This window comes from Vipera berus, assembly GCF_964194415.1.
Source record: "Vipera berus genome assembly, chromosome: 2".
NCBI classification, from domain to species: domain Eukaryota; kingdom Metazoa; phylum Chordata; class Lepidosauria; order Squamata; family Viperidae; genus Vipera; species Vipera berus.
The window spans coordinates 19,591,299-19,618,767 of record NC_138203.1 but is presented as its reverse complement, the minus strand read 5'-3'; the positions used below and the strand labels follow the sequence as shown (position 1 = coordinate 19,618,767).

At 36.6% G+C, this 27,469-nt stretch overlaps 1 protein-coding gene across 1 annotated transcript in view; it reads right to left on the bottom strand.

The window, feature by feature from the left end:
• The window catches only part of WDR70 (WD repeat domain 70), a 132,848-nt gene that overhangs the window by 89,661 nt on the left and 15,718 nt on the right, over positions 1–27,469 (bottom strand). Inside the window, exons 6-9 of the mRNA XM_081318703.1 lie at positions 17,708–17,767; positions 16,864–16,997; positions 15,041–15,194; positions 14,456–14,532 (exon numbers count right to left, since the gene is read on the bottom strand). Coding sequence (XP_081174829.1) covers positions 14,456–14,532; positions 15,041–15,194; positions 16,864–16,997; positions 17,708–17,767 — 425 coding nt within the window. The remainder of the gene's footprint in view (positions 1–14,455; positions 14,533–15,040; positions 15,195–16,863; positions 16,998–17,707; positions 17,768–27,469) is intronic.

The window sequence follows — 27,469 nt, the reverse complement described above, 5'->3', positions numbered from 1 at the left end:
TGATATTCAGAGAAAGAGGATTAAGTACAACCTAGATCTCAGAAGAAATAAAATACAAATATGTAATAAATGAATACTTTCATACTGTGGGTCTGGGTGCTATTTCAGACCCCTATGAAGTTAAGCGATATGAATCAAACTGTGCTGCTTAGGGAAGGGCTTTGGACAAGAGTCCAGGACCCATATATATTAAATCATAGTTTCTCTAGAATTAGGACAAAGCAGTTGGGCGTACTTTCTAATAAACCTTTCAGCCTTAAACACAATTGATTTTAATTTAGAGAATTCTTTGCAATATTACCCTGAGGCCAAATGAAACGATATGGCAAAGAATAACAAAACTATAAAAGATCTTCCCTTGAAACACATAATCTAAGACAACTAAACAAAGATTTAGTAGCTTAATTTTCTGTGCTCTTTGTCTGGAGTCTTTAAATGGTGAAGACAAACTACAGCAATATATGCTGTTTATTCAAATGTCTCATATTCGCTTTGGCATGACTTCTCCACTATTCCAGCTGCTCATCCTGGCCAGTATTAGCTGTGTACAAAGCACAAAATGTTTGTCCAACCACCAAGATGACGCAGAAGGTGTTGAGCTAATAACTTTCATCCTCAGCTTTGTGCACCGCAGCAACAGCAATTGATGAACAACAGTGAGAAAAATTCTAAAAAAAAATTCCCCACCTTATTTTGTTATATTATCTAATTCATAGGATTGTAGAATGAGGCAGATATGGATTTATATGTATCATGAAATTTCCATCCTACTTTTTTGAAACTCACAAAGAACTTAGGCTAAATAGTAATGGGTAAAGAATACAATTAGAAATTTTTCATTTAAGAGAATATTCCTTCAAAGCACTTTATTGGAAGAAGAAGAAGAAAAAGGAGAGAGAAAAATAAGAGAAATTACTTTGCTCCAAAAATCACAGTATTAAAGTGAAGATGTGGAATAGATTCATTACTACCTTGAGCAGTGACCTGAATTCAAAGATGAGCTCTAAAATAAATTAACGAAATGTTCATTGGTTGGCAGTTTGCATTAAGAAATATAGTTGGAGAGATTGGTTTTGCTGTATTCCAACAAAAGAACCCTATTCCTACTTCGTAGCATAGGACATTTGGAACTGCTTTGCAGCCTCAGGACGGACAACTGTCAGACATTGATGGAACAGTTGTACTAGCAAACTCCATAGGAGCATATCAGCATCATGAGGTGATGCTTAAACAGATGTGGATCGTAAAGTATGACAATGCCAAACAATAAAATCAACAGAATAACTGAAGCAGGTCACTTTTCGGAACGACCAAGTTAACCCTGAACTTATTCAAATGGAAATGTGTAATATAACCTGAAGATAGCAGTTTCATGGATAGCCCCCAAATATCATCAAGTGAAGCAGTTCTGTAACGTATGAGCCAAAATATCTCTATGACAATGTTCAGGTTTCATCTACAAATATTGCTGCTAAAGGAAGTGCATTTAAAACATTATGGTACTAAATGTTCACAAACCTTTTTCCAACAAATACTAGTAAATGTCAGATTTCATTAACGATACGGCCAGTACACAATTTTGTATATTGTTTCTTTCACCAAAATGTCTACCTATCATCAGGCTTTAGCTAAAACTTTCATCACACTGTATATTGTGGTTGTGTAGGATTATAATTAGCCCCAAAGGTTCACAAACCTTATCTCACCACTATGCCTCCTGATTGGGGGCAGGATCTTCAAATAGCACTTGCAGGGAACAGCAGTGGGGGGGGAGGAACATTCTCTATCTTCTACTTGAGAACACTGCAGAAGTTTCTGCTTGGCCACTATGAGAAACAAAGTACCTAAGATGGGCCTTGGCCTGATTAAGCAGGATTATCTTATGTTCTTAGATGGAAAGGTTCACTAAAACCATCAAGTCTACTGATAAGGATGTTAGTTAAATTGTATTCTCAAGATAAGACTATGTCAAAGTTGTATTTAGCTAATGTTAAGATACATGTTTCACATGCCAAAAATCCCTAAGTATATTTTTAGCGTCTCTAGTTAAAAATGCATTATTTTAGTTATAAAGGGTACAGAGATGTCCTTCAAAACAACTTCTCAGAACAGCTTATGACAAAATAGCTACAAGTGATGCTTGAGAACCTCCAAGGATTCTAGTAGCCTAATGGATAAAAACTGGCACAAGGCAGCTTATGATGCCACTATTCATTAGCACGTCAAAAAAATGAAGCAAGGTTAAATTATCATCAATACAGGTAATCAGTCACCTGTATAATTCCACCCTTTAGTGGAAAAGCCTGGATGAGACTAAACCATTTCCTCATCTCTCCACCAAACTTACCTCATAAGGTTAACATGAAGACAGAATATAGGGAGATGAGGAAATTGGGCTTGCTGCCTTGAACTCTTCAGGGAAAAGTGAGGTAAAAATGGAATATATAAAACATGTGTCAGTGAGAACCGAAAACCCCAACTTCAGATGTATTATTAAGACAGCCTTAGGAAGTAGAACAGAACATGTTTTGTTTTGAAAAGTTGTCCAAGTACTAACCTGGGCAGCTGAGAGGTGGAAAGAGGCAGATCCGGTAAAGGAATTTTCTACAATAAACCAGCTGTTAAGATAAACTGCACTACTGACTCAGATGACAAATCACAAAACACAAGACTGCTACATTTCAAGGCTGGCTGCAATTCTATTTCTGAAGAGGGAGCTGTGGGGTGTGGAAGAGAAAGGCTAGGGACAAAGAACACCTGCTGTGTGGGAATTTAATATCACTCAGTTCCATCTTGCTTATTCACAAGAAAAGTCATCACGTGTAGTAAGAAAAAAGCCAGACAGACCAAAGTCCCTTGAAAATTCAATTCTTATTCTCCTTTTTGGTTTCATATGAAAACTCCATAATTTGGAAAACCCATAAATTATTGTCTGCCTATTATTGAATTTCAAAAAGAGAATGTTTACCAATGCAGGAACATCACTGGTTTAGTCTGAAATATAAAGTTTACATAGATAGTGTTTAGAAAATTCCAAACTTTTTAGTTCTGCGGACTATTTATGTTTTCCCCTACATTTTCCTTTATTTAATAACTAGGCCGTCACACAAGAGATTTGAAATCCATGTTTATTTGCAATATGCACAAAATCAATGGTCAGCAGAAAGCCCTCAGAATGCTTTCTACTTTAATGCAAGTTAACTATGGTAGATTAGCTTTCTGTAGAAACAGTCAGAAGCTATGAAAAGTTTTAGCTTAAATTAGCTACTTGCTATATTTATTGCCTAAAACTTTGATCACACAGAAATGGTGTCTGCAATGTCTCTGGTTTGCAATTTTAGCCTTTTGATGGTAAATTTCAGATGTTCTTTTATTACTTCAGTGACAACCCATTAGCCATGTTCATATGAGTACAGAGTACAGAGAAGAGCAACAAAGATGATTGGGGGACTGGAGGCTAAAACATATAGGGAACGGTTGCTGGAATTGGGTATGTGTAGTTTAACGAAGAGAAGAGTGAGGGGTGACATGATAGCAGTGTTCCAATATCTCAGGGGCCGCCACAAAGAAGAGGGAGCCAAGCTATTCTCCAAAGCACCTGAAAGCAGGACAAGAAGCAATGGATGGAAACTAGTCAAGGAGAGAAGCAACCTAGAACTAAGGAGAAACTTCCTGACAGTTAGAACAACTAACCAGTGGAACAACCTGCCTCCAGAAGTGGTGAATGCTCCAACACTGGAAGTTTTTAAGAAGAGACTGGACAGCCATTTGTCTGAAATGGTATAGGGTTTCCTGCCTTAGCAGGGGGTTGGACTAGATGACCTCCAAGGTCCCTTCCAAATAATAATAATAATAATAATAATAATAATAATAATAATAATAATAATAATAATAATTATTATTATTATTATTATTATTATTATTATTATTATTATTATTATTATATGGCATTTTAAAATGTTTGTAGCTTAATAAATCACAGCATGAATGGGTAGCAGCCTGATGCACACAGCCTGCTGTTCCAACTTTACTTGTCTTTAGTTTTATCTACTTTTACAAAAGTAGAAATGAAGAAGTGAATGAGTTGTATATAGGAGCCTGAAGCTCATTGCCTTTAAGGATTTGAAGATAATATCACTTTCAGATGCCTTTTTCTATTCTAAGCATACCCAGGTTGCTCAAACTCTCTTCATAAGCATTAGCTTGCAATCTCATTTTAAAAGTCAGATAAAGCACAACTCAATTCATGTTGTTTAATATTGCTATTTTATAAGACATCCACTCTCTCACTGTCTATTCAACATTATCATTTCATTATGATGTTGTGAATTGTCTACGTCTTTATACATAAATCTGATAATACATTACATAGTGCACTACATTCTATTCATACATTTTAATTTGGAGAAAGGACTTTAGCCACAGGACCAAATGATCATTTGTGCCAAAACCAAGACCATCTTTACAATTGGCACAATTTAGAAAGTGTGAAAAGGATTACAGGGTGGACTTAAAGCTAATGTCAAAGAGCTAGTACTCCTTCTTGGAAAATTCAGTCTGATACTAGAACCACTTAATGGTAACAGTACATATGTCATCTTAAATTCTTTCAAGGTACAGGTAAGTATCAGCCTTATCTATTACAAATAATTTATTTAGGCAATAAGAGACAGCTTGAAGTCTGATTCCCCTACACCTACCTTATTCATTTGCTCCAAATGCTTAGCCCCAATTCCTGAGTGATTTTTAACTAAAGAACTGCCTTGGTCAATCAATTTAACTCATACAGAGGCAAGTACTAAAGTTATCACTACAGGGTAACTTCTAACTTAAGTTCACCCCCTGCTGGCCACAAATATAGGGAAAAAATAGCTATTAATTGACTTTCTGCCGCTTCCCTATTCAAAATACAAAAAATGACTTTTCCTCCTAACTACCTGGTATACTTATTATCAAAAGCGTGACATGTCCTTTAGCTAAACGGCATTAGGAACAATTGAGAGTTATTATCACTAATCCTTCTCTTCAGTCCTCAGATTCAAAGGCTAAATCAATCAATAATACATGTGCCACAGATGGGATTCAGAAATAGTCCAACTATAGGATTAAGTCAATGACATTTTAAAACCTTTTAAATGATAGCTATAAAAATAGAAAGCAGGTAAAACATAAAATTTCCTTCTCAGGAAAAGTGACTTTTGTTACTGGGCAGCCCCATGACCTTGCACAGGGCAATTGGTGGGACTTAAGGAAGGAAAGACTTTGATCCAGGACTAAGGGTTGGGGTGGTAAAAAAATACAGGGGAAAAAAGACTGGTTTACCAATTCTCTAATGCTTAGCAGTTACAGGTCTTATTGCAACCTGCTAGACAGAAGCTGTTCACGTACCCTCATTGTATAGGCAGTGAGAGCTTCTTTCAGCATTTTTATTCATTACTGGGCAGAATTTACACATTTACACAGCAGTAGTAAAGAAATGGACTTTCAGTTAAACAGACCTCACATCAATACTAGCATAGCCTTTCATAGACAAAAGTTTTATATTTTCCACGTTTCTTCACAGCATACAAAGCCTGATTTAACTGTTGAAATGATTTGGAATCAGAAGGCTTTACTATCACTTTTGTTATAAACCACTAGGAAGGTTTAGAACCATACACTAGAAAAACATGAGAACCAAGACAAATCAATAAATATTTTTTCCTAAACCACATTATCAGGTAGGAATGTTATTTGATTTCATGACAATTCAGCTGCTGCCAGATTGAATGGCCCATATGCTTTAGGTACATAAGAACTTAACAAGCTATGGAGCTGGTATGATAGGATTTATGGAGGTATTACTTTCAGGGTGCAATGACAATGAAATCTTAAACGCCACATCCTGGTCTTATTACAAACATGGAGATTAGCATGTAGGATGCTCCTGCTTTCACTCACATAACAATCTGAAGGTCCCAAAGGTGCTTTTTCAAAGGTGACTGAACTTTCTTTGTTTTTGCTTGAAGACATTTTGCTTCACATACAAGAAATTTCTTCAGTTCTGAACTGAAGAAGCTTCTTGGATGAGAAGAGAACATCTTCAAGCAAAAACAAAAGGAGTCTGGTCGCCTTTGAAAAAGCACTTTTGAGATAATCATGACCTGGATGACTGAGAATCCCCATAGACAACAATCTGAAGAGATACAATACTCTTCTATTGTTCAAACTAAGATGTGAGTTCCTATAAATAACAAGAGACAGCTTACTTGGGAATTTCATGAATTACTCATCTCCAGCACACGTGTGACTTAATTCAAAACTACGGATACACACACACACACACAAACGCACATTAATTTGAGTTTAAAAAATTTAAAAAGAGAAAAAATCCTTAGAGAATATGGATCTGTATTTTCCAATCTAAGCATCTGCTTATAAGTATTTTATTATTTTATTCACTTATCAAATAAATATTTGCCTTATAATTAATAACTGCCTTATTTATAAATAAATAATTATGGTGATTCAGAGAATATAGTGCCAATATAAACAGGTGGCTGATGGGGTAAGAAGACCTTGTCCCTGTCCCATCTGGCTCTTAGCTTTCTCAGTTCGGTTTTGGTACAGCACTTAATAATATTTGAACTCTGTGTTGTTTCAATCTTTTAATCTTTGACCAATTTTTTACAACCTGTGAGCCACCCAGAGACAACTTATGAGGGAGATGGCTGACATTAAATAATTAAATAAGTAAAACATATATATATATATCAGGCTCAGAAGGCAGCGTCAATACAGGAGGATAACATACTACTGTATCCTTAGTAGACTAAATCCTCTCTTCTTCTCCCTATTGTGGAGTAGATTTGTACTCCACAGTGGATTGGAGGCAGTTACAGTGATGGAATCACTGAGTTCCTTCCATTAGGCAAAAGAGCAGACAAAATACCTTATGGGTTTGGAGATACTGTATCTTTCTGCAGTGGCACTGAAATAGAGACATTGCTATTATGGTTACTATATATTTTACAACCATACTGGGTATCTTTTAAAAACACATCTCTATTGTATTTAGTTGTTAATTTATTAGAAAATACCTGCAACCTCTCCTCAGTGCAAAATAACATCAGCAACAAAAGCAATTATGTTTGTTTTGTATGACTGTGAATACTTATACTTGTCACCCCCTAATTTGCCTTTGGCATAATAAACGGCATTCATTTGATCAGCACTTCCTTTTAAAGCAAACACTCAAAACTATAGTTACACTTTTAAAATATTGATTGTTCTTCAGAACAAAACACACGTCTCATAGATTATTGGCTATAGCAGGGGTCTTCAAACTTGGCCCTTTTATGACTTGTGGACTTCAACTCCCAGAATTCCTCAGCCAGCAAAGCTATAGTAATAACAGTGCATTATTTCCTCAGGCATTAAATATATCGCCTGAAAGAATACGGTGAATTTGTTTCTATTAGCCACTCAGAAAACAAACTGCCAAGAAAAACAGAGACTTCGGGAATAACCCTGGAGTTCCTATTCTTGAAGGTGATGAAAACCAGAAATCTTTGTGAGACCAGTTCTCTCTCTAAAAACATAAAGGCTGTTAATATTACACAACATATGACTACCACCACCCAGCAGTCAGCATATGTAAGAGCATTTGTTGTAAACAATTCAGTATCAAGAAACTAACACGTAGCCAAAAAGAAAATGGATGACGTAAAAAATAACTGAGAAAGATTGAAGCAACTAATGGAAACATATAAATCAAACATTCAGTTTTATATATTTATGTTTTTAGTTAAAAGGAAACAGAAAAGGTCTTATCACCATCACTAGGATGAATACAGAAATACAAATCTTTAGTTCTGTCAAGATAAATTCCAATGACTGCCAACAGTTGAAGAAATGGGATGGATACAGACATTGCAACCCATTTCATGACTACTGTAAGTTGTAGATACAATGCTGTGCAACTTGTGATCAATGGCATTCGCTGTTAGGTTGCTATGAAATGTATCATTGCATTTAGTCATAACTAAGACTTAAAATGGTTAAGTAAACATTCATCTCATGTAATGCTGGAGTATCACAACCAAATATATGAATTTCTAGAAAAACCTGAGAGATTGCTTAATTTTCTAAAGGGAGGTGGCACACACAAAATTCCACCTCCCCAATTTCAAAATGCCAGATTGATTTGGTATGAGGTTTAGGATAGTTAGAGCATCACAGAACTGAGAAATTCCCTTCTGGATGATATAATGAGAGCCAGCTAACTTTTTCTTCTTGTGAATTTAAAGAAAGTTTACAAATCTCAAATAAATCATATTTACTGTGCCTTGGATGCCGTTTAAGAGCTCCTTAATTATCATATGTCTAGGAGAGGTCTTTCACATTTCTTACAAAACCAACTGAAATATTTTTATGAAATCGTACCTTTAACTTTACCTCACTTGGTAAAAAGGCTGCTAAGAAATTAGTAATTTTTCCTCTAACCAATGTAAGATATTGTGTTACGAAATATTAAAATATTGATAGAAAGTCTATGAACTCTTTAGAATTATCTGTAACTTGGCAGTACTATATGTTCAGCAAAGTCATCTACATAGCTGAAGAGATTCAGATTAATAAAATCAATTAAAAAAACCTTGCAATTGTCTTTATTGAATACCAACATTCACTGTCTTTTTGGAAAAAGTGTTATGAAGCTCTGGAATAATCAGTGTCCTGAGGATGTAGGTAATAAGAAGCCTCTACTTTAGCCACACTTTTCAGGGCAGTCCAAAAGGCAGAGATGGGTGGGAGATAATCTGGGGGAAGTTGCAGTGCCCCAACTTGCACACGTCCTGTGCCGGGCCTCCAAGCCACCTCTCCCTTGCAGCACCCCAGCACTCCTTACCTAGGATCCCTTCCATTTAACAATCCATAATTCTCAGTTCTCCTTCATGGATTACTGCCTTGTCGTGGCGAAGGGGCTTGCATAATTCAATGAAGCTATGAGCTATGCCGTGCTATGACGGACAGGTCATAGCAGAGAGTTCTGACAAAACGTGATCCACTGGAGAAGGAAATGGCAACCCACTCCAGTATCTTTGCCATGAAAACCCTATGGACAGTACCAAAAGGAAATACAATATGACGCTGGAAGATGAGCCCCTCAGGTCAGAAGGCGTCCAATATGCTACTGGGGAAGAGCAGAGGGCTAGTACTAGTAGCGCCAGAAAGAATGAAGTGACTGGGCCAAAGCCGAAAGGACGCTCAGCTGTGGATGTGTCTGGTGGTGAAAGGAAAGTCCGATGCTGTAGATTTTTTCTCCATAGGAACCTGGAATGTAAGATCCATGAATCACGGCAAGCTGGACATGTCAAACAAGAGATGACAAGACTGAACATCGACATCTTAGGTATCAGCGAACTAAAATGGACAGGAATGGGTGAATTTAATTCAGATGACTATCAGGTATACTACTGCGGGCAAGAATCCCTCAGTCGAAATGGAGTAGCCTTCATAGTCAATAAAAGAGTAGGAAAAGCAATACTGGGATACAATCCTCAAAATGACAGAATTATCTCAGTTCGAGATAGCCGGAAGAAATATCAACAACCTAAGATATCCAGATGATACCACTCTAATGGCAGAAAGTGAAGAAGAACTAAAGAGCCTCTTGTTGCGGGTGAAGAAGGAGAGTGCAAAACTTGGATTGAAACTTAACATTAAAAAAACCAAGATCATGGCATCCGGCCCTCTCAATTCCTGGCAAATAGATGGGGGGAAAATGGAGGTAGTGACAGATTTTATTTTCCTGGGCTCCAAGATCAGTGCAGATGGGGACTGTAGTCAAGAAATTAAAAGACGCTTGCTCCTCGGGAGGAAAGCCATGGCAAATCTAGACAGCACACTAAAAAGCAGAGACATCACCCTGTCAACAAAAGTGCGTATAGTCAAGGCTATGGTCTTCCCAGTTGCAATGTATGGCAGTGAAAGCTGGACCATAAAAAAGGCTGAGCGCCAAAGAATTGAGGCCTTTGAACTCTGGTGCTGGAGAAGACTCCTGCGAGTCCCTTGGACTGCAAGGCGATCAAACCGGTCAGTCCTAGAGGAGATCAACCCTGACTGGTCTTTAGAAGGCCAGATCCTGAAGCTAAAACTCAAATACTTTGGCCACCTAATGAGAAGGAAGGACTCACTGGAGAAAAGCCTAATGCTGGGAAAGGTTGAGGGCAAGAGAAGAAGGGGACGACAGAGAATGAGGTGGCTGGATGGAGTCACTGAAGCAGGAGGCGTGAGTTTAAATGGACTCCAGAAGATGGTAGAGGACAGGAAGGCCTGGAGGAACGTTGTCCATAGGGTTGCGATGGGTCGGACACGACTTCGCAGCTAACAACAACAACAAATTCTCAGTTAATGATGGCACCTGGGAATTCCAGGATTGAGGTTGTTAAAAAATGGGGTAACATTTTTTTATTTTTTTATTTATTTATTTATTATTTATTTATTTATGTATGTATGTATGTATGTATGTATGTATTTATTTATTTATTTATTTATTTATTTATTTATTTATTTATTTATTTATAAAATTTACTGGCTGCCCATCTTACCACAGGATAGCTCTATAAGGCTTACAATTACATCTAAGCTAAAACATAAATACTTAAAAACAAACATTAAAACCAAAGACACATGGAGAGGGCAGGAGGCGGAGTGGGGTGGGGGGCAGATGGAATCTGTTACTGCTCAATCAAGCAGCTCCATTGCACTGTTGCCCCACTGAAAAGATAGGAGGGTTGGGGCCAACCTCACATAGGGGGGGCAGGATGTTCGAGAGGGCAGGAGTAACACAAAGAAGGCCCTCCTTCTGGACCCTGCCAATTGGAATAATTGGGCTGATAGGACTCTGCCAGCACGAATGGTACGGGCCAATCTCAGTGGGGTGAGAAGATCCTTCAAATAACCTGGACCCTTGCCATGAAGGCCTTTGAAGGTGATCACCAACACTTTGAATTGCACCCAGAATCAGACTGGTAACCAATGCAGCTTGCGGAGCAGTGGTGTTACAGGGGCCATTCTTGAGACACTCAAAAACTGCCTGCATTGCTGCACTCTGCACCTGCTGTAGCTTCCAAATGCTATTCAGGGGTAGCCCCATATAGAGCACATGACAGTAGTCTAGTCATGAGATGACTAGGGACTGAACGACTGAACGCAGAGAACATGATGTCTTGTTTTACAACCACATTGCTTAGCAATGGAAATTCTGATCCCAACTGAGGTTGTAAGTTGAAGACTATCTGTATACCATATTCTTTTAAGATCTATCTGCCCAAGTCAAATAAAAGGAAGTAGTATTGGTAAAGCTATATGAATTCAATTCATAATAGTGTTTCAAGTTTCTTTTAGAGAACTTACGCTACGTTTTCTTTTTACTTTCACAGAGAAAGAATAATTACCTTGCTTTAAACCTTTTAGTTTGTTGGAGATTTATGTGTGCTGAATTTTATATATAACATATTTTACTCAATTAATCATTTCTGAAGCAATTTCTATTTGTATAAGAGTTCAGGAGATACTATCCCTAAGACTGAAGATTTGCATTAAGAAATCTGAATATGTTCAACTATCAAATAAGATCCATCTAATTAAGACATACTCTAGTTGGGCAATGTGCTTGAACAAAAATCAGTATGTCACAGTGTATATATAGCATGGGGAAAAATCTCAAGTCCTGGTAGCTGGATGTGAAATTGTATCTGTGCCTTCTTTTGCAAACAGGCTGATTCTGTGTGGCTGGCTTGGTCCCACTGATTGTATCTTCAAGTTGGTATTGTTTAGTGATTTATATAGTGATTACATAGACAGATTTTCTCCAAGAAGACCTGTCCCCATATCCATATCCAATCCTCGGCAGGATTACACAACCTTCTATTTATTTGGCCAAACAAATAAACATTTGCAACTTGGAAAACAACAAAAACTTCTACCTTCCAAGAACTTTACATACAGTGAAAGAGTGCTTGGAAAACCCATTGTTAAAGTACAGCTAATATTTGAGGAAGTTTTCACTTCAATTAGCATGAAAAGTAATTCTGTCATTCTGACAAATTACTCCTGTTAATCTATAAAATGTCTGGTACTGCACTGCTGCACTTTAAGTCCTAACTTCTGGCAAGTGAACACTTGTGTCTTAAAGCCAGCAGTGAATTGCTTCAAATATTTTTTTTATTACGTAAGGCAATTTGGTGTTTTGGGGAATATAACAATATATCCATTTATGTCACCATTTACATAAGTTTTAGACAATTAAGCATGGTAGAAAATTCAGCATGAAATGAACCCATATTTGGTATAATACTAAACGTATTTAAACAAAACAGGAGAGGTTGGGCATTTATTTATTTTTTTTCAATGTCAAAAGCTATCTTCCAAGAAAAAACAACTAAGTTTTAAATTGATGGAATGGTAACATTCTTAAATGCTTGTAACCCTAAGTGACCAAAATGATTAGTTCGAAACTTAATGGGTTTTGAAATGTTAAGTATTTTCTGCTGAGAACAGAACATTCGTAATATCTTATTGGGCTTAGAAACAACAACAAATCCTCCAGACACATTTGATTTTGTTATTGTTTTAATTGGGTAAACATCAATCACTTTAAGTTCCTATCATGGAAGTTTTAAATAATTGGTCATTCAGACCTAAAAACAAGTACTCAGTGATGGAAAACTCCTGTCTGAAGCATTTCAAGCAAACTTAATACACTTTTCTTTTGTGCCCTTGGAATTGTGTATTTCAGAAGGTACCAGTACTTCAAAATTAAAATGAACTACAGGCAGTCCTCGCCTTAAAGCCACAATTAAGCCCAAAATTTCTGTTGCTAAGTGAGAAAGTTGTTAAGTGAATTTTGCTCCATTTTATAACCTGTCTTGCCACAATTGTTAAGTGAATCACTGCACTTGTTCATTTAGGAACATGGTTGTTAAGTGAATCTGGCTTCCCATTGACTTTGCATATGAGAAAGTCGCAAAAGGTGACCACATGAACCCAGGACACTGCAACCGTCATAAATATGAGTCAGTTGCCAAGTGTCTGAATTTTGATCATGTGATCATGGGGATGCTTCAGTGGCCAAAAGTATGAAAAATGGTCACTTTTTTCCAGTGCCATTTTAACTTTGAACAGTCACTAAATGAACTGTTGCATGTTGAGGACTATCTGTACTCTACTGAAGCTAAATGGAGGAGTCATTTGTAATAGTGTGGCAAACCATAATTTAAATATATAAATTGGCATAATATCTAATTTTCAAATCTACAATCTAAAACAGAAGCAGAAATCACAGTCAGAGTAAAGGTATATTATCTGAAACCTGAGGACTACAATGCACATCCCCCTGAAACCTTGGCTCTGGCTTCCACATGCTCTCCAAAAACTTTCCACCAAGTAGATCAGGGGTGTCCAACCTTGATGGCTCGGGAATTCTGGGAGTTGAAGTCCACAAGTCTTAAAGTTGGCAAGGTTGGACATTGCTGAAGTAGATGTTGAGAATACCCAAGAAGAAACACCAGGCTGACATGGTTAATATCAAAAACACACAGATCTGGTTAGAATCTAACTAGAAATCCTAGGGCTGCAGACCAGAGGCATGGTGAGATCTATACCAAGGGTGTCAAACTCATAATGTCACATGATGTGTTGCAACATATTGTGACTTTTTTCCCATTGCCACCAATGGGGTGGGCGCGGTTTTAGCATGGTGCATCTGGCCCGTGGGCCGGCAGTTTGACATCCCTGATCTATACGGTTCAAGTCCTATCATTCTGAGACAGAGTGAGCTCCTGTCACATGCCTCAGCTTCTGCCAACCCAGCAGTTTGAAAGCATGTAAATGCAAGTAGATAAATAGGTCCCCGTCAGTAAGAAGGTTAATAGCTTTCCATGTTTTGCCATATGCTTTGAGCTGTGGAGTGATGTCATACTGGCCACATGACCATGGAAACATCTTCGGACAGGACTGGCTCAATGGCTTAAAGAAGCAGAGATGAGCACCACTAATACAACTAGCAGAATAACACCCACAGGGACTCCTTTAAGAATGCAGCTGGGCATGTTAATTGAAAGCCAAGATCTTTAATCCTAAAAAGGTCACATGTCTTATTTTAGAGCAATCATTTCTATTAATAATAATTACTGGATATTATTCTGCTTCTAAGAACTACATCATGGAAAAAGAAGCTAAGCAAAAACAACATAGGTAACAGTTCTTAACCATGACTAGCCTTTATATTTGCTGTTAAATATGAACTGAGCTCCCCAAATCAGGAGATATATAACCTATGAAGATTTCATGAATTAGCTTCAGAGATAATTAGTATCCTTTAGCATGATAAAGAGAATAGACCCAGTTGGTAAGCATCTTAAATTCTGCAAAGTAGAAAGTCTACTCTGTGAATACTTGAAAAATTACTTACCCATCATTGGAACATGTTAAAAATTCCTCTTTTATTTTTGGATGCCAACAGCCTGAATTAAGCATTGCTGTGTGTCCCTAGGATAAGGAGCAAAATGTTAAATTACATTTAACATTTAATGAAACAAATTATTTGTTCTCTTCTTTTCTAAATACTGCAACAAGCAAACATAATTATTATCCAATTTCCTGTAGCAACACAGTGGCTCGCAGAGTTAGGATGCTGGTCTGACCAGCAGCAAGCTCTCGTTCGAGACCTGAGTGCTGCCAAGGGGTGGGGTGAGCTCCCATCCTTTGCTCCAGCTCCTCTCCATGTCCTGCTGGGGACATGAAGAGAGCCCCCAACTGGGCATTCCTGGGCAACGGTGATGTCATCATTCAATCCTTTCAACCCAAAGCACGTCGGTGCTCCCGACATGAGTGTAGTAGTAGTCAAAACAACACTACCTGTTTGCTTTATTTAAAATTTATAGATTTTAGAAAAATATGCTTTGTATTTTTCAACAAATGCTACAATATTTCACAAGAAATGAGGAAAAAAAATCTCTAAAATTACATTATTCAAGCTCTAAATTTACCTACCTACCTTAGTGTTTGCCATGTCTACAATATACTGGTCCCCCTTCACACACTCCATCACAGGAAAGCCATCTCTGTCAAGGACCTTAGCTTGAGAATTACCCGCAACAACAAGAATGACATCTCCAGTGCTGCTGTACTGCAAAGACTTTATCTGGTGACTGAAAAGTTATGGAACCGAAGTTAAATACTAACAATTAAATGCAAAATTGCCAAGTCCGTACTTACAAAATAAAAAATGGCAGAATATTTTATGCTACATCGTTTTGGGAGGATATGAAATATTTCCAAGTCAAATAATAATTGACAGATACATTTTTAGTAGATGTACAGCAATTTGTGATCCTTTTTTTCCAAATTTATTTATTTATTTATTTATATATAATGAGACTTGTATGCCGCCCTATCTCCCGAAGGACTCAGGGCGGCTAACAACAATAAAATACAAATAAATACAAATATTAAAAAAGAATTAAATTGTGTCAAAGTCCCACTAAAACCAATAAAAACATTTAAAATCATAATTAAAAACCCCATTATCATCAATCCAGGTCGGCCTGTTGGAAAAGATATGTCTTAAGGTCACGGCGAAAGGACCGAAGGTCTGGGGCCATCCGGAGCTCTCGGGGGAGTTGATTCCACCAAGCAGGTGCCCCAACAGAGAAGGCCCTCCCCCTGGGGGTCGCCAGCCGCCATTGTCTGGCCGACGGCACCCTGAAGAGGCCCTCTCTGTGTGAGTGCACAGGGTGATGGGAAAACGTTCCTGGCAGCAGACGGTCCTGCAAATATCCCAGGCCTAAGCCATGTAGGGCTTTATAGGTAAGAACCAGCACCTTGAATCTCACACGGAGGGCAACCGGTAGCCAATGCAGCTCACGCAGGAGGGGTGTAATATGGGAGTATCGGGATGCTCCCATCACAACCCGCGCGGCCACATTCTGCACCAGCTGAAGCCTCCGGGTGGTCTTCAAGGGCAGCCCCATGTAGAGCATTGCAGTAATCTACCCGGGAGGTGACGAGCGCATGAGTGACCGTACGTAAAGCATCTCGGTCCAGATAGGGTCGCAACTGGCGCACCAGGCGAATCTGTGCAAATGCCCCCCTGGCCACGACTCCAACATGATCTTCTAAACTGAGTCGCGCATCCAGGAGGACGCCTAAGTTGCTTAGTCCTTGCTTAGTGACTGCTTCATTTAGGGATCATTTAACAATTATAACGGAGAAGTGACTTTTATGACCAATCCTTGCATTTATAACATTAGCACGTCTGTAATGCAAAAGAAAGTTGAAATAAGATCATAAGCACATTTGCTGTTTCATTAAGCAACCATTTCACTTTACCGACTGAGTTGCCAGTTCCAATTGTGGTTGCTAAATGGGTATCTTTATCCTTCCCTTTCCTGCTCTTTTCCACAAGTCAGAAAATGGTGCTATCGATGTGATTCATCTTAATCTCATAAGCAACCAACTTAATATCAATTATTTACATCAGACTTTCCAATGCAATATCTTCTAGGTATTGTTGAGCTACTATTGCAACCCATTTATAGAGCATCACTTTTTAAGTATTCTATATTTCATCTTAAAACTATTTGTGATCTTAACCCCATTAAGATTTCAATAACTATTGTTTTTGAGAACTTCTCATTTCTAGATGTTAAGGTAAGAAACTTTGAGTTTTATGATCTAAAAATGTAAATATGTGAGAAAGAATAGCACAAGTTCAGTGGTCATTTTACATATTTCTGAGTCCTTTTATCTCGAAGGTATTGGCCCACACATTATTCTAGTAAGTTATTAATATATTTGGGGGAAAGCATCATGACATACCATTCACATGGCTGCAGAGACCTAAAAGCTTGAAGAGATGCATCCATTCCAGCAAAATCCCAAAACTTAATGTCATAGTCATAGCCTCCAGTTATCAAACGGGCACCCGATGGATCCAATCCTAAAGCAGAGACCTATAAAGCAAGAAGTGAAAATGAATGGTGAACCCACTTAATTTGTCGTGTGTGTGTGTGTGTGTGTGTGTGTGTGTGTGTGTGTGTGTAGGTCTTGGTGTATTAGGGTCTTTTCCCGTGTAAGATTGATAGTGTCTTGACGACGTTTCAACGAGGTCCCACTCATCATATTCAGGCTGGTGTCTTTGGCTTCGTGCTTATGCACGAAGCTGAAGACACCAGCCTGAAGATGACGAGTGGGACCTCGTCGAAACGTCGCCAAGACACTATCAATCTTACATGGGAAAAGACCCAAATATGCCAAGACCTACATTCCTGTACCCGTGAAAATCTACGAAAACATACACACACACACACACACACATGTATATGTATATACATAAATACAATACATACAAGAATATGTGCATATATATATGTTTTATGTGTGGTTTAAATGTGTTTTTCATAGAAAAGTTAGTTTTAGTACACATAACTGTTCAACTGAAATGCATACATTTGAAGTTTAGAATTTATTTCTTTTCTCTTAAATTAGCCAGTTAACTGGATTCTTAGGAATTTCTACTCTATGTGTGATGAAATCTGGATGCAATTTCTTCTACTTTTTTTTCACAGGACTCATTTTCTTCCCCAGGGTCAACATATTCTATCCTAAACCTATTTAAATTGTATTGGGCAGATCTAAGAAAGGGAGATATCGAGTTGCTTACTGTTTTTGTGCCATGGTGGAGGGTAATTTCATGTGAGTCAGGAATCTTCTTCACAGGATCCTAAGAAAAATAAAATTGTTTAGAATACTATTTAAGTATGTATATAACATCTATATAACCACAATAACTCTAGAAAGGGAGAAAGGAAGAATTATAGCAGGAAAAATCCTCTTCCATTTGCTAAGAAGCAAGTTCCACAGATTTTGTGTAGTGGTTAGAATGAAGTATTGCAGGCTAACTTTGCCCAAAGCCAGGAGTTCAATCCTGACCGGCTCAAGGTTGACTCTTCTTCAATTTGCTCATACATTTTTGTTTGGTTTCTGACTCATATTTTACTGGCGACTCTTTTTGCTCTATGTTTTTTAAGTTCAGTCAAGTACCTTGGTTTTTTGCAATTCCTTTGGATCTATGCTATTTATTTATGACAGGTGAATTTTTGTCAAAGAAGGAATCAAATACTCTACTACAATTTCAACCACTCCCCGAGAACTTCCACCCTATAATGCATATAATTTCAAAGTTAGAATCCTATTTCTTATTTTTCAGCTAAGTATCTAAATGGACTCAAAAGGATGCATCTTGGGAAGACAAAGAATAAAGGTACTAGCCCAAAAGTATTTTGCCATGTCCATTTTACCATCCGTGACTCACTAAAATCCCAAGTCAATTATAAGGGTCAGGAAAACTTTTGGAGAAATATAATACGGAATATCAGAAGCTGAGATAAACAGGCCACCTAAGTTGTTTAAAGTATCTCTAATTGGTTCTTCCTTAATGCAGCCAATTATACTGCCAATTTTAGAACTATCTGCCAGCCTGTGTCCAGCAGTGTGAGCCAAGCTCGGTCTAAGTCTCATTAATTGATAAAAAGGATTTAAAAGAACTGTTTATTGTATCATGTTTTCATAGAGTTCTATTTTACTTTACAATAATGTAGTAAACTGGTAAATATAGTAAACTGGTAAATCAAAAAACACATGAGCCATAACACTTTTAATTTAAAGGAGTAAAGTTTAGCCCACCAATTTATCCATCTTCAGTACAGTGACTATAGGATGACAATATCTGCAAATGGGTGATTAGCACAAGAAACATTTACATGTTTTAGTGCCAGGAACAACTGAGGATGTGGAGGAAACCAAGAAAAATGTTAAGGGGCAAATGAAAGGAAATGGGAAAAGAGATCTAGCAGATACAGAGGGAGATTAGAGTATCTTGGACCAAGCTGTTAACAGTTTATAGCAATTTAAGCTGAAGAGTTGTAGGCAAGGTCATGGGCTGCAATTATCAAGTAGCATCTGCTTTTTCTATCTGTGCTGCATTAAAAAAATGTGCAGATTCATCCTTTGGAGCTCCAAATCCAAATTGCTTGAAGTACTTTTTGGAGAGAGATTATTAGCCATTCAACTCAAGGGATTCCAGAGTCTTAAACAAAATTGTTTAACCAAAACAAAATTAAGATAACAACCTCAAGGGACTAATCTTGGCATAACATCTCTTTAAAACAGCCAAATATTTATGAAGAATCATAATGTGACCCCATTCTATTTTAGTAACAGTAAAAGTCTTAAGTTGTAGAATATACTATAAATATCCCAAACCCGCCCCAAAAATTGCCTATATATGAACACAAATTCAGTTACAATTTGAGATGTGCCCAGTGGTTTCATTCCCACAAAATTAAGAACATCAGAAAACATTTGAGGCTCCAAAGAAAACATTTAAATAGTATATTGTAAGAAGTGATGTATCATGTAACAGAAGGCACTCTATATAATTTCCAGTGTTATCATAAGCTTCATTAATTTCAGTAAAGCACTCTATCTTGGCCCTTCATTCATTCCTGATATTCAAAAATGATGGCAAGTTGGGAGTTCTAGTTCCAACGTAGACATGAAAGCGAACTGGGTGGCTTTGGGCCCATCACTTTCTTTCTTTCAGCCCAACCCACCTCACCTGGTTGTTGTTGTGGATAAAATAGGAAGAGGAAGGAGTTTTATATACGTTTGCCATTTGAATTATTTATAAAAAAAAATAAAGGTGACATATAAATAAGAACTGTTTAATACTGATGCCCTTGCAGCCTCTTCCAGAAGCACTGAGCCTATTGGAAAAGGATTTTATTGAGACTGGTTTATTACTTCATAAAAAATATTTTTGAATGACAAAAATAAATGTGGAAAATTTATAAGAAATCTGGAAAAGAGAACTAGGGGGTCCTTTTGCCCAATCAATGGCTTCAGACATTAAGTGATGTTAAATATGTTTCTTATGAGTTAGTAGTTAATTAGTTCAGGAAAAAAATACCTTTTAAAAATATGTTAGAACCCCTCAAAAATGTTTCTATGGTAGAGGTATAATAAATTTGAAGGAATAATTATTTATTCCTTCCTTTATTGTTCAATTATTTATTGGCCTGATATTATTATGATGAAATAGCTTCTTGTAAAGCAGAAGATTTAAAGAGGTTTATGTTTTGTTAAAGTACAACCCCAAAATCTGCAATCTTTCCATTTATGAAAAAAGTTCAGTATTTCCACTTGGGGTTTTGCAGAAAAGGTGATTCCCCTTTTTATTCCACTTAAAATTAATGTTTTGAGTATCTGATATATTGAAGGATAAGGTTCCAAATATGTAATTTTTTATATCACTTCAATGATGATTTTTTTTTGTTTTCAATGCAACTACTTGCCTTCCAATAATTCCCAAAGAAGAAACAATGAAGATGCTGCATTCCTTAGAGTTCATAAAGCTCATAGTTTTGAAAAAAGGTAAATATATTTATAATTATTTACTAAATAACCTATCATTGACATTCCTACCAAATTATCTATATTTTATATAATGACTTCAGAGCTGTAGAGTGCTACACATACTCTCTCTCTCTCTCTCTCTGTGTGTGTGTGTGTGTGTGTGTGTGTGTGTTTTCAGGACACTGCAATCGTCATAAATATGAACCAGTTGCCAAGTATCCAAATTTTGATCATGTGACCCTAGGGATGCTGCAACAATCATAAGTGTGAAAAATGTCATAAGTCACTTTTTTCAGTGCCATTGTAAATTTGAACAGTCACTAAATGAACTGTTGTAAGTTGAGGACCACCTGTACCAATTTTGACGAGTTTCAAAGCAGTTGAGTACCAACGTATATACACACCCACATCCACATATAAACAACATACATACATATACACACGTACCAATTTTCCCTCAGTTTCATTTCCATCCCAAACATTTTTACTTTAAAAATTTCCGGAAATTTTACATCTGCCAGGCTTTCACATTAACACAGAATTTCAAATGTTCAAACATTTTAATACACAATTGTCTTCTTGAAAGAATTAATGACTAGTTAAATCACTACTACTGTTTTCGTTTTTCAAATGGAGGGCTGAGATGGAGGTCTTGAATACCTAACAACTTTAGATGGATGCAAGATTTGGACCTCAGAAAAGGCTGGCTCCCTCTTTAAGCCACTAAGCTACATTCATTCACCTAATTGGGTTGTTTTTGTTTCTCGTTGTGTGCAGTCAAATAATTGGCACTGAACTGCCGGTTTCTATCCAACCTTATTTACTTATATTAAATTTAATTGTTAAGCTGCACTAACATCAAATCTAATATGAAATGCTTTCAGTATGCATTGTGATCAATATTTTGTCTATTGCTAAGGCCAATAAGTGCTCTCTGTTTTATCAGGCCTATTTCATGCCTGGTAAAGCTTTCCAGTAACACTAATCAAAATCAAAAGTTTGAAAAACAATGAATTAATTGGTATTTAAGGAGAAGAATAAGGGTGAAGCACTGAAAGAAATCTGTATCTTAAGAAGATGGCTTAGATCAGGAGTGTCAAACTGCTGCCTGCGGGCCGGACACATCACAAAGAAAGCGCGTCTACCCCATTGCTGGCAATGGGGAAAAAGTTCTAATACGTCGCGCAATGTCACATGATGGCGCGAGTTTGACATGTCTGGCTTAGATCAGGGGTGTCAAACTCAATTTCATTGAGGGCCGCATCAGCATTGCGGTTGCTCTCAGGGGGCCGGGTGGGTATGGCCTGGGTGGGCGTGGCCTACTGGGTAGGCGTGGCTAGAGTGCATATGACCTACCGGATGGGCGTGGCCAGCTCTACATCGTTCGCATCAAGGGTGCCTATGGGAGCCTGGGCAGGAGTGGGACAGATCTGAGGGTCTCTGGCAGTCTCTGGGCCAGGGCCAAGGCAGTGGGGGCCGTTCCCTCACTGTTTCCAGGATGGCTTCGTGCGCCGCATGAAACCACTTCGCGGGCCGGATCTGGCCCCCGGGCCTTGTGTTTGACATATCTGGCTTAGATCATTCATTGTGCTAACCACAGTATGCATAACAGTAGATTCTTTAATCAACTATAATGGTTAGACTCACCCAATGTTCTGCAACAGAGACAATGATTTATGATCTGGAGTGAATGGAGTCATATACTGTATTAATAAACATTCAACTAAACTACATAATGGCTGTGACAACTAGTTCAGGGAGGGGAAGTACACAAGGATAACTGATTAATTCCAAATTAAACTGAAATATATACAGTTCATATGACTATTCCCATGTACTTAATAATTTCCCTTTCTGTCTCAGCAAAGAATTAGAATTTAGCAGCAGTTTAAAAAAACTTTGAGCCATATCCAAGTATTTTTTCCCACAAAAGAAAGGAATGGATTTCCTCCCTCTCAAGTGCAATTGGTCTTTCATATGCTAATGTAATTTTTAAAATAAAGTTTATTATAGTATAAGATACAAATACAAACACAGATGATGGGGGAATAAAGAAAAGTAAAAAAGGGGAGAGAAGTGCAAGGTAAAGGGGAAATTTTAAAAAATAGTGACTTTCATCTTTCTTTGGTGCAGTAGAATACAAAATACAACTTCAACTTTTTGCTTTACATATGTAGTATTAGCCCTTTCTATAACAACAAAATTAATCTAATCATTAAAACTTAAAATCAAAGTTTCATATATTTTTTCTGTTTTGAGCATAAAAGGAGCCTTGGTGGAGCAGTGGGCTAATGCCTCCTTAAGTAACACCAGCTGCCTGCAATTAGTGCAGGTTCGCATCCCACCAGGCTCAAGGTTGACTCAGCCTTCCATCCTTCCGAGGTAGGTAAAATGAGGACCCAGATTGTTGGGGGCAATTAAGCTGACTTTGTAATAATGCCGCTTGGGGTGTGTGTGAAAGCCCTAATAAGCAGGCATATACATAGAATGAAGGCTACTGCTAAGCTTGTAAGCCGCCTTGAGTCTTCGGAGAAGGGCGGGATATAAATGGAATTAAAATAAAATAAAAATAAAGTCCAGAAGAGGTTTCCAAGTGAAAACAAAACTGAATAAATTCTTCCCTTTAATTAAAGCAGTTTTGCCATCTCTGCCAATTCTATCACTTTTTCCATCCATTCCTCTATTGTGGGAATTAATGTATTTTTCCGTTTTTGCACACATAGAAGTTTCGCTGCAGTCAACATATGTTATAAAAAAGTTCCAAATTGTTTTTAAAGTTCTTTATCCAATAGTCCTAAAAGAAAAACTTCTGGTTTCAATTTTATATTTAAGAATCTTCTGAATTAAGGCAAAAACTTGGCTCCAATATTTGATTTATCACAAGTCCATCAAAGATCATAAAAAGTATCTTCTTTACAAATTACATTTCCATAGACATTTGAAACATGTTTGCACATTTCTGATTTTCTTAGGCATTCATTACCAATGATAGGTAAAAGGTAAAGGTAAAGGTTCCCCCGCACATGCGTGCTAGTCGTTTCCGACTCTAGGGGCCGGTGCTCATCTCCGTTTCAAAGCCGAAGAGCCAGCGCTTGTCCGAGGATACCAATGATACACTTTATTTAAAAAATTCAGATTATAATTTAATCTAAATTTCAATCCATTTGTCCACATATTTTCCCAGTGGTCAAGCATTATGTTATAAACAAAGGTTTCAGCCCATTAAAACAAAATCATTTTCCAGTTTAATTTCAACATTTTATAAACCTTAGCAAAATGTTCATTATTAGCACACAGTGCAATTTCAAATTCATTTTTATATGATTTTTCTTATCTGAGGTAAATCTTTCTTTTAGTTGTTACGTATATGAGCCAGTGACAAACATGCCATTCTGACTACTTTTTTAATCCTGAGGTTACGATTCAACTTGAATAAAAAATATATTTGACCACAGGTCCATCAATCCTCTGTCTTTAGCATCTTGAAGCAATTTATATTTAATTCTCATTTTTTCCCCTTGCCATATGAACATAGAAGTATCTTTTTTCTATTGTTTAAATGTAACATTGGACATCAATACTGATAACCTCTGGAATAATAGTAACGTATTTGGTAAAACATTCATCTTAATCACAGAAATCCTATCCAACAAAGATAGTTGCAGTTTATCCCACCTTTTGATATTGTTCCAGTCACTGTTATTTTGAAACTATTTAGAATTTGCAATTGACAATATCACCTCAAGATATTTTTCCCTCCTTAAAATCTGATTTTCCAAAAGAAGTTTCATGAACCCGTACAGACATATTCTTAACTAGCATCCTTTTTTTATTTTAAAGCCAGTTAAGGCTCCAAGTGATTCATTAATCGTGACGCCACAAAGTTATTCATTTTTTTCATTAAATATTCCATACTATTTTGGGGAGTTTGTAGAAACAAAAACTAAATCATCAGTAAAAATTCTTAATTTGTACGCTACAATTTTTACACCCACTATTTTTTCATCTTGTCTAATGTCTCTGTTCAGAACCTCCAAAATTAAAATAAAAAGCAATGGAGACAAGGACATCATTGTCTTGTATCTGTCTGGATCTCACATAGCTTACTTAAATCTCCGTTGATAATGATATGAGCTTGCTGAGATGTATAAATCAACAATCCCTTGAATCAATTTCTCCCCAAAGTCCATGCCTTCTTTCAATGTTAATACCCAATTTAAATTATCAGTCTTTCTCTACATTCAAAAAATAATAATGTTGCTTATTTTTCTTTATGATATCATAGATATTGAATAACATCCATGTCCATTCTCACATTATTTTTAACTGTCTTTTTGGCAAAAATTGAAATTGATTTTCATGAACAAATGTCTGTAGAACTTTCTTCAATCTTGCAATAAAAAGTTTATAGTCATTGCTTAACAATTGAATCAGTAGCATCTTGACCCTCCTTTAGAAATAAGGCAATATTGGCTTCCACTCAGGACTGAGGCATCCTAGATCCCTGAAACTCATTACATCTTTTAGTGGCTGTGAAAGTTGGTTTTCAAAACCTTTATAGTGTTAACTTGAAAGGCTATCTGCACCTGGTACTTTGCCTATTTTTATCTTTTAATGGCATCTTATCTTTTAAAAGTAGTTATTGGTTCATTCATAAGTTCTCTTTGGGTTTGTGAAAGCTTGGATAATTATTTTCATCTATTTTTGACATATCCACTTCTATATCATTTTTGTATCTTTTTTTCTCAATTTATACATCAAAAGTATTCTTGGTTTATTTGAAAATTCAGTGTCTCTGTATCATATAAATCAAATTTGTATTTATTTCTCAGACAGTCAACATAGTTGTTGGCATAGCAACTTAATTTGATATAAAACTTGTGACTCCATTGGTGTCTTCTGCAATTCAATTTCTATATTTTGACTTTCATCCAATATCCTTCACATCTTTTTGAGATTTCTTCTTTGCCTGATGATAGTATTGAATGAAGTAGCCCCTAGTAACAACTTTGCTAGCATCTTAAACAGTCCTCAAGTCTCTTTCTCCAAATTATTATCAAATTATTCATTTGGTTTCTTTTTTACAATCCTATAACCTTTTCCTTCTGTAAAATAGCCTCATTTAATCTCCATCTGAAAGGTGAAATCTTTCTTTTAAGTAGTGAATGAACTGGATTATGGCCTGAAAATGATTTAGGTAAGATACCCACTTTTGAGATTTTATTTGCCAAGTTCGTTGAAATCATATCAATTCTTGAAAATGATTTGTGTCTTTCTGAGAAGTATATTCTCAAGTGAGTCCATTTTTCTGTCTCCAAGAACTGACCATGTTAAATTGTCCATCAACTCAAAAAACAAACTCCTTTCCATAATTTATTCTGATAGGGTTTAATCTCTTTGGCTGACATTCTATTAAAGATTGGGGAAATTACTGCATTCCAATTGCCCAATAAATATCAATTTTCAACATAATGATCCATGATCCATTTCACTTTGACTTCATTTGGTAAATAGTTTTTGTTCCTCACAGCACCACTTCAACTGCACCAAACTGACCATGTTCATCTCATAACAATAATTTTGGTTTAAACTAAAGCTTCATGTATAAAACAACTATATTAATCTTTTATTCTATTCCCTTAATTTCTTATAAATCAAGTATTTTTTGTCCTTTGTGTGTTTCTTGTAAGCAAATAAGGTCAGCAGTTAATTTTCCTCAAATTACTGAAATACCTTCTTTCGCTTTGAAGGAGCATTGATTCCACTCATGTTTCAAGTTATACATTTATACTCCAACATTTTGCAAATAAAGTACCAAAGTCCTATGCTGTCTCCCTCAGATTCCTCTTGTTTTTATGTATCTACTGCTTGGCATGGGTCCAGGTCAGATTTATTTTCAGTTTCCATCATTTCCTGTATCTGATCCACAGTTAATTTATATTTGACTAAAAAGTAGCTTTTTCTCTAGAATTCAATTTAAATCTCTGTGCTTGATAGGTGAAAATCACCCTTTCCGACTTGTCCCAAGAAAGTCTTCTTCCAAACATTTAAGAAGGCATAGGCTTTTTGTTTTCTCAAAATTCTCACAGGAATTTCTTTCAGGACAATTGTATCCACCTCGTCTATCTTTAATTTAGACTTGAAATGAAACTCCAGAACTTGTTATCTTGTTCTCCTCCTTACGAAGTGGGTTACCACATCCCTTGGAACTTTTCTAATTGTAGAATACTGAGAGTTTATTCTATAGACTATTTCCAAATCCATCTTTTCTTCCTCCCAACCTATTAACTGAGCCAAAGATTGGACTATTCTTCTTTTATCTTCTCCCCCTCAAAATTTTAAATGCTGCTCATTTTGTCGTTATCTAAACGACCTTCATACTGTGCATCCTTACTGCCCATTCTGTTTCAAAAAGTCACCCTTGTAATTTATTTGTTTGACATCTCCTGCAATTTGGTGAATTTCTTCATGTTCCTTTAAGATATTGTCACACAGGGCTTGAATTTCTTGAGGATGCTTCTCATATGATCCAGCTCGCCTGATTCTCATCTCTCCTGCTTGCACTTAGTCGCCATCTTAATAATTGCAAAATAATTGCAAATTTTAGTATTTGAAATAGTATTTAGTATACATCCAATTCTAAAAACAGCTTTTACTCAATGTATGGTCTTTGCCACTTTTTTGTGGTTAAACTGCTCAAACAATGTGCTAATAATGACTTCACCATAATTAATGAAAACTCCATCATATAAAATGTCTTTTTAAATGGGCCACTTGCCATCCAGAATTTTTTATTATTAAACACCTTTATCACCAACTATTAACTTCTTAAAATTGTTGATGGTGATATGGACAGCATATTTAATAAATAAAATAAAGAAATCTGCTGTATGATTAATGGAGACCATATTCTTAAATATTCATCAGATTTTTTTTTAATTGATGAGTTTATGTTAGACTCCATCCTTAAGCCCTAAGAGAAACTAGGTGGAGCCAAACAGTAAATTCC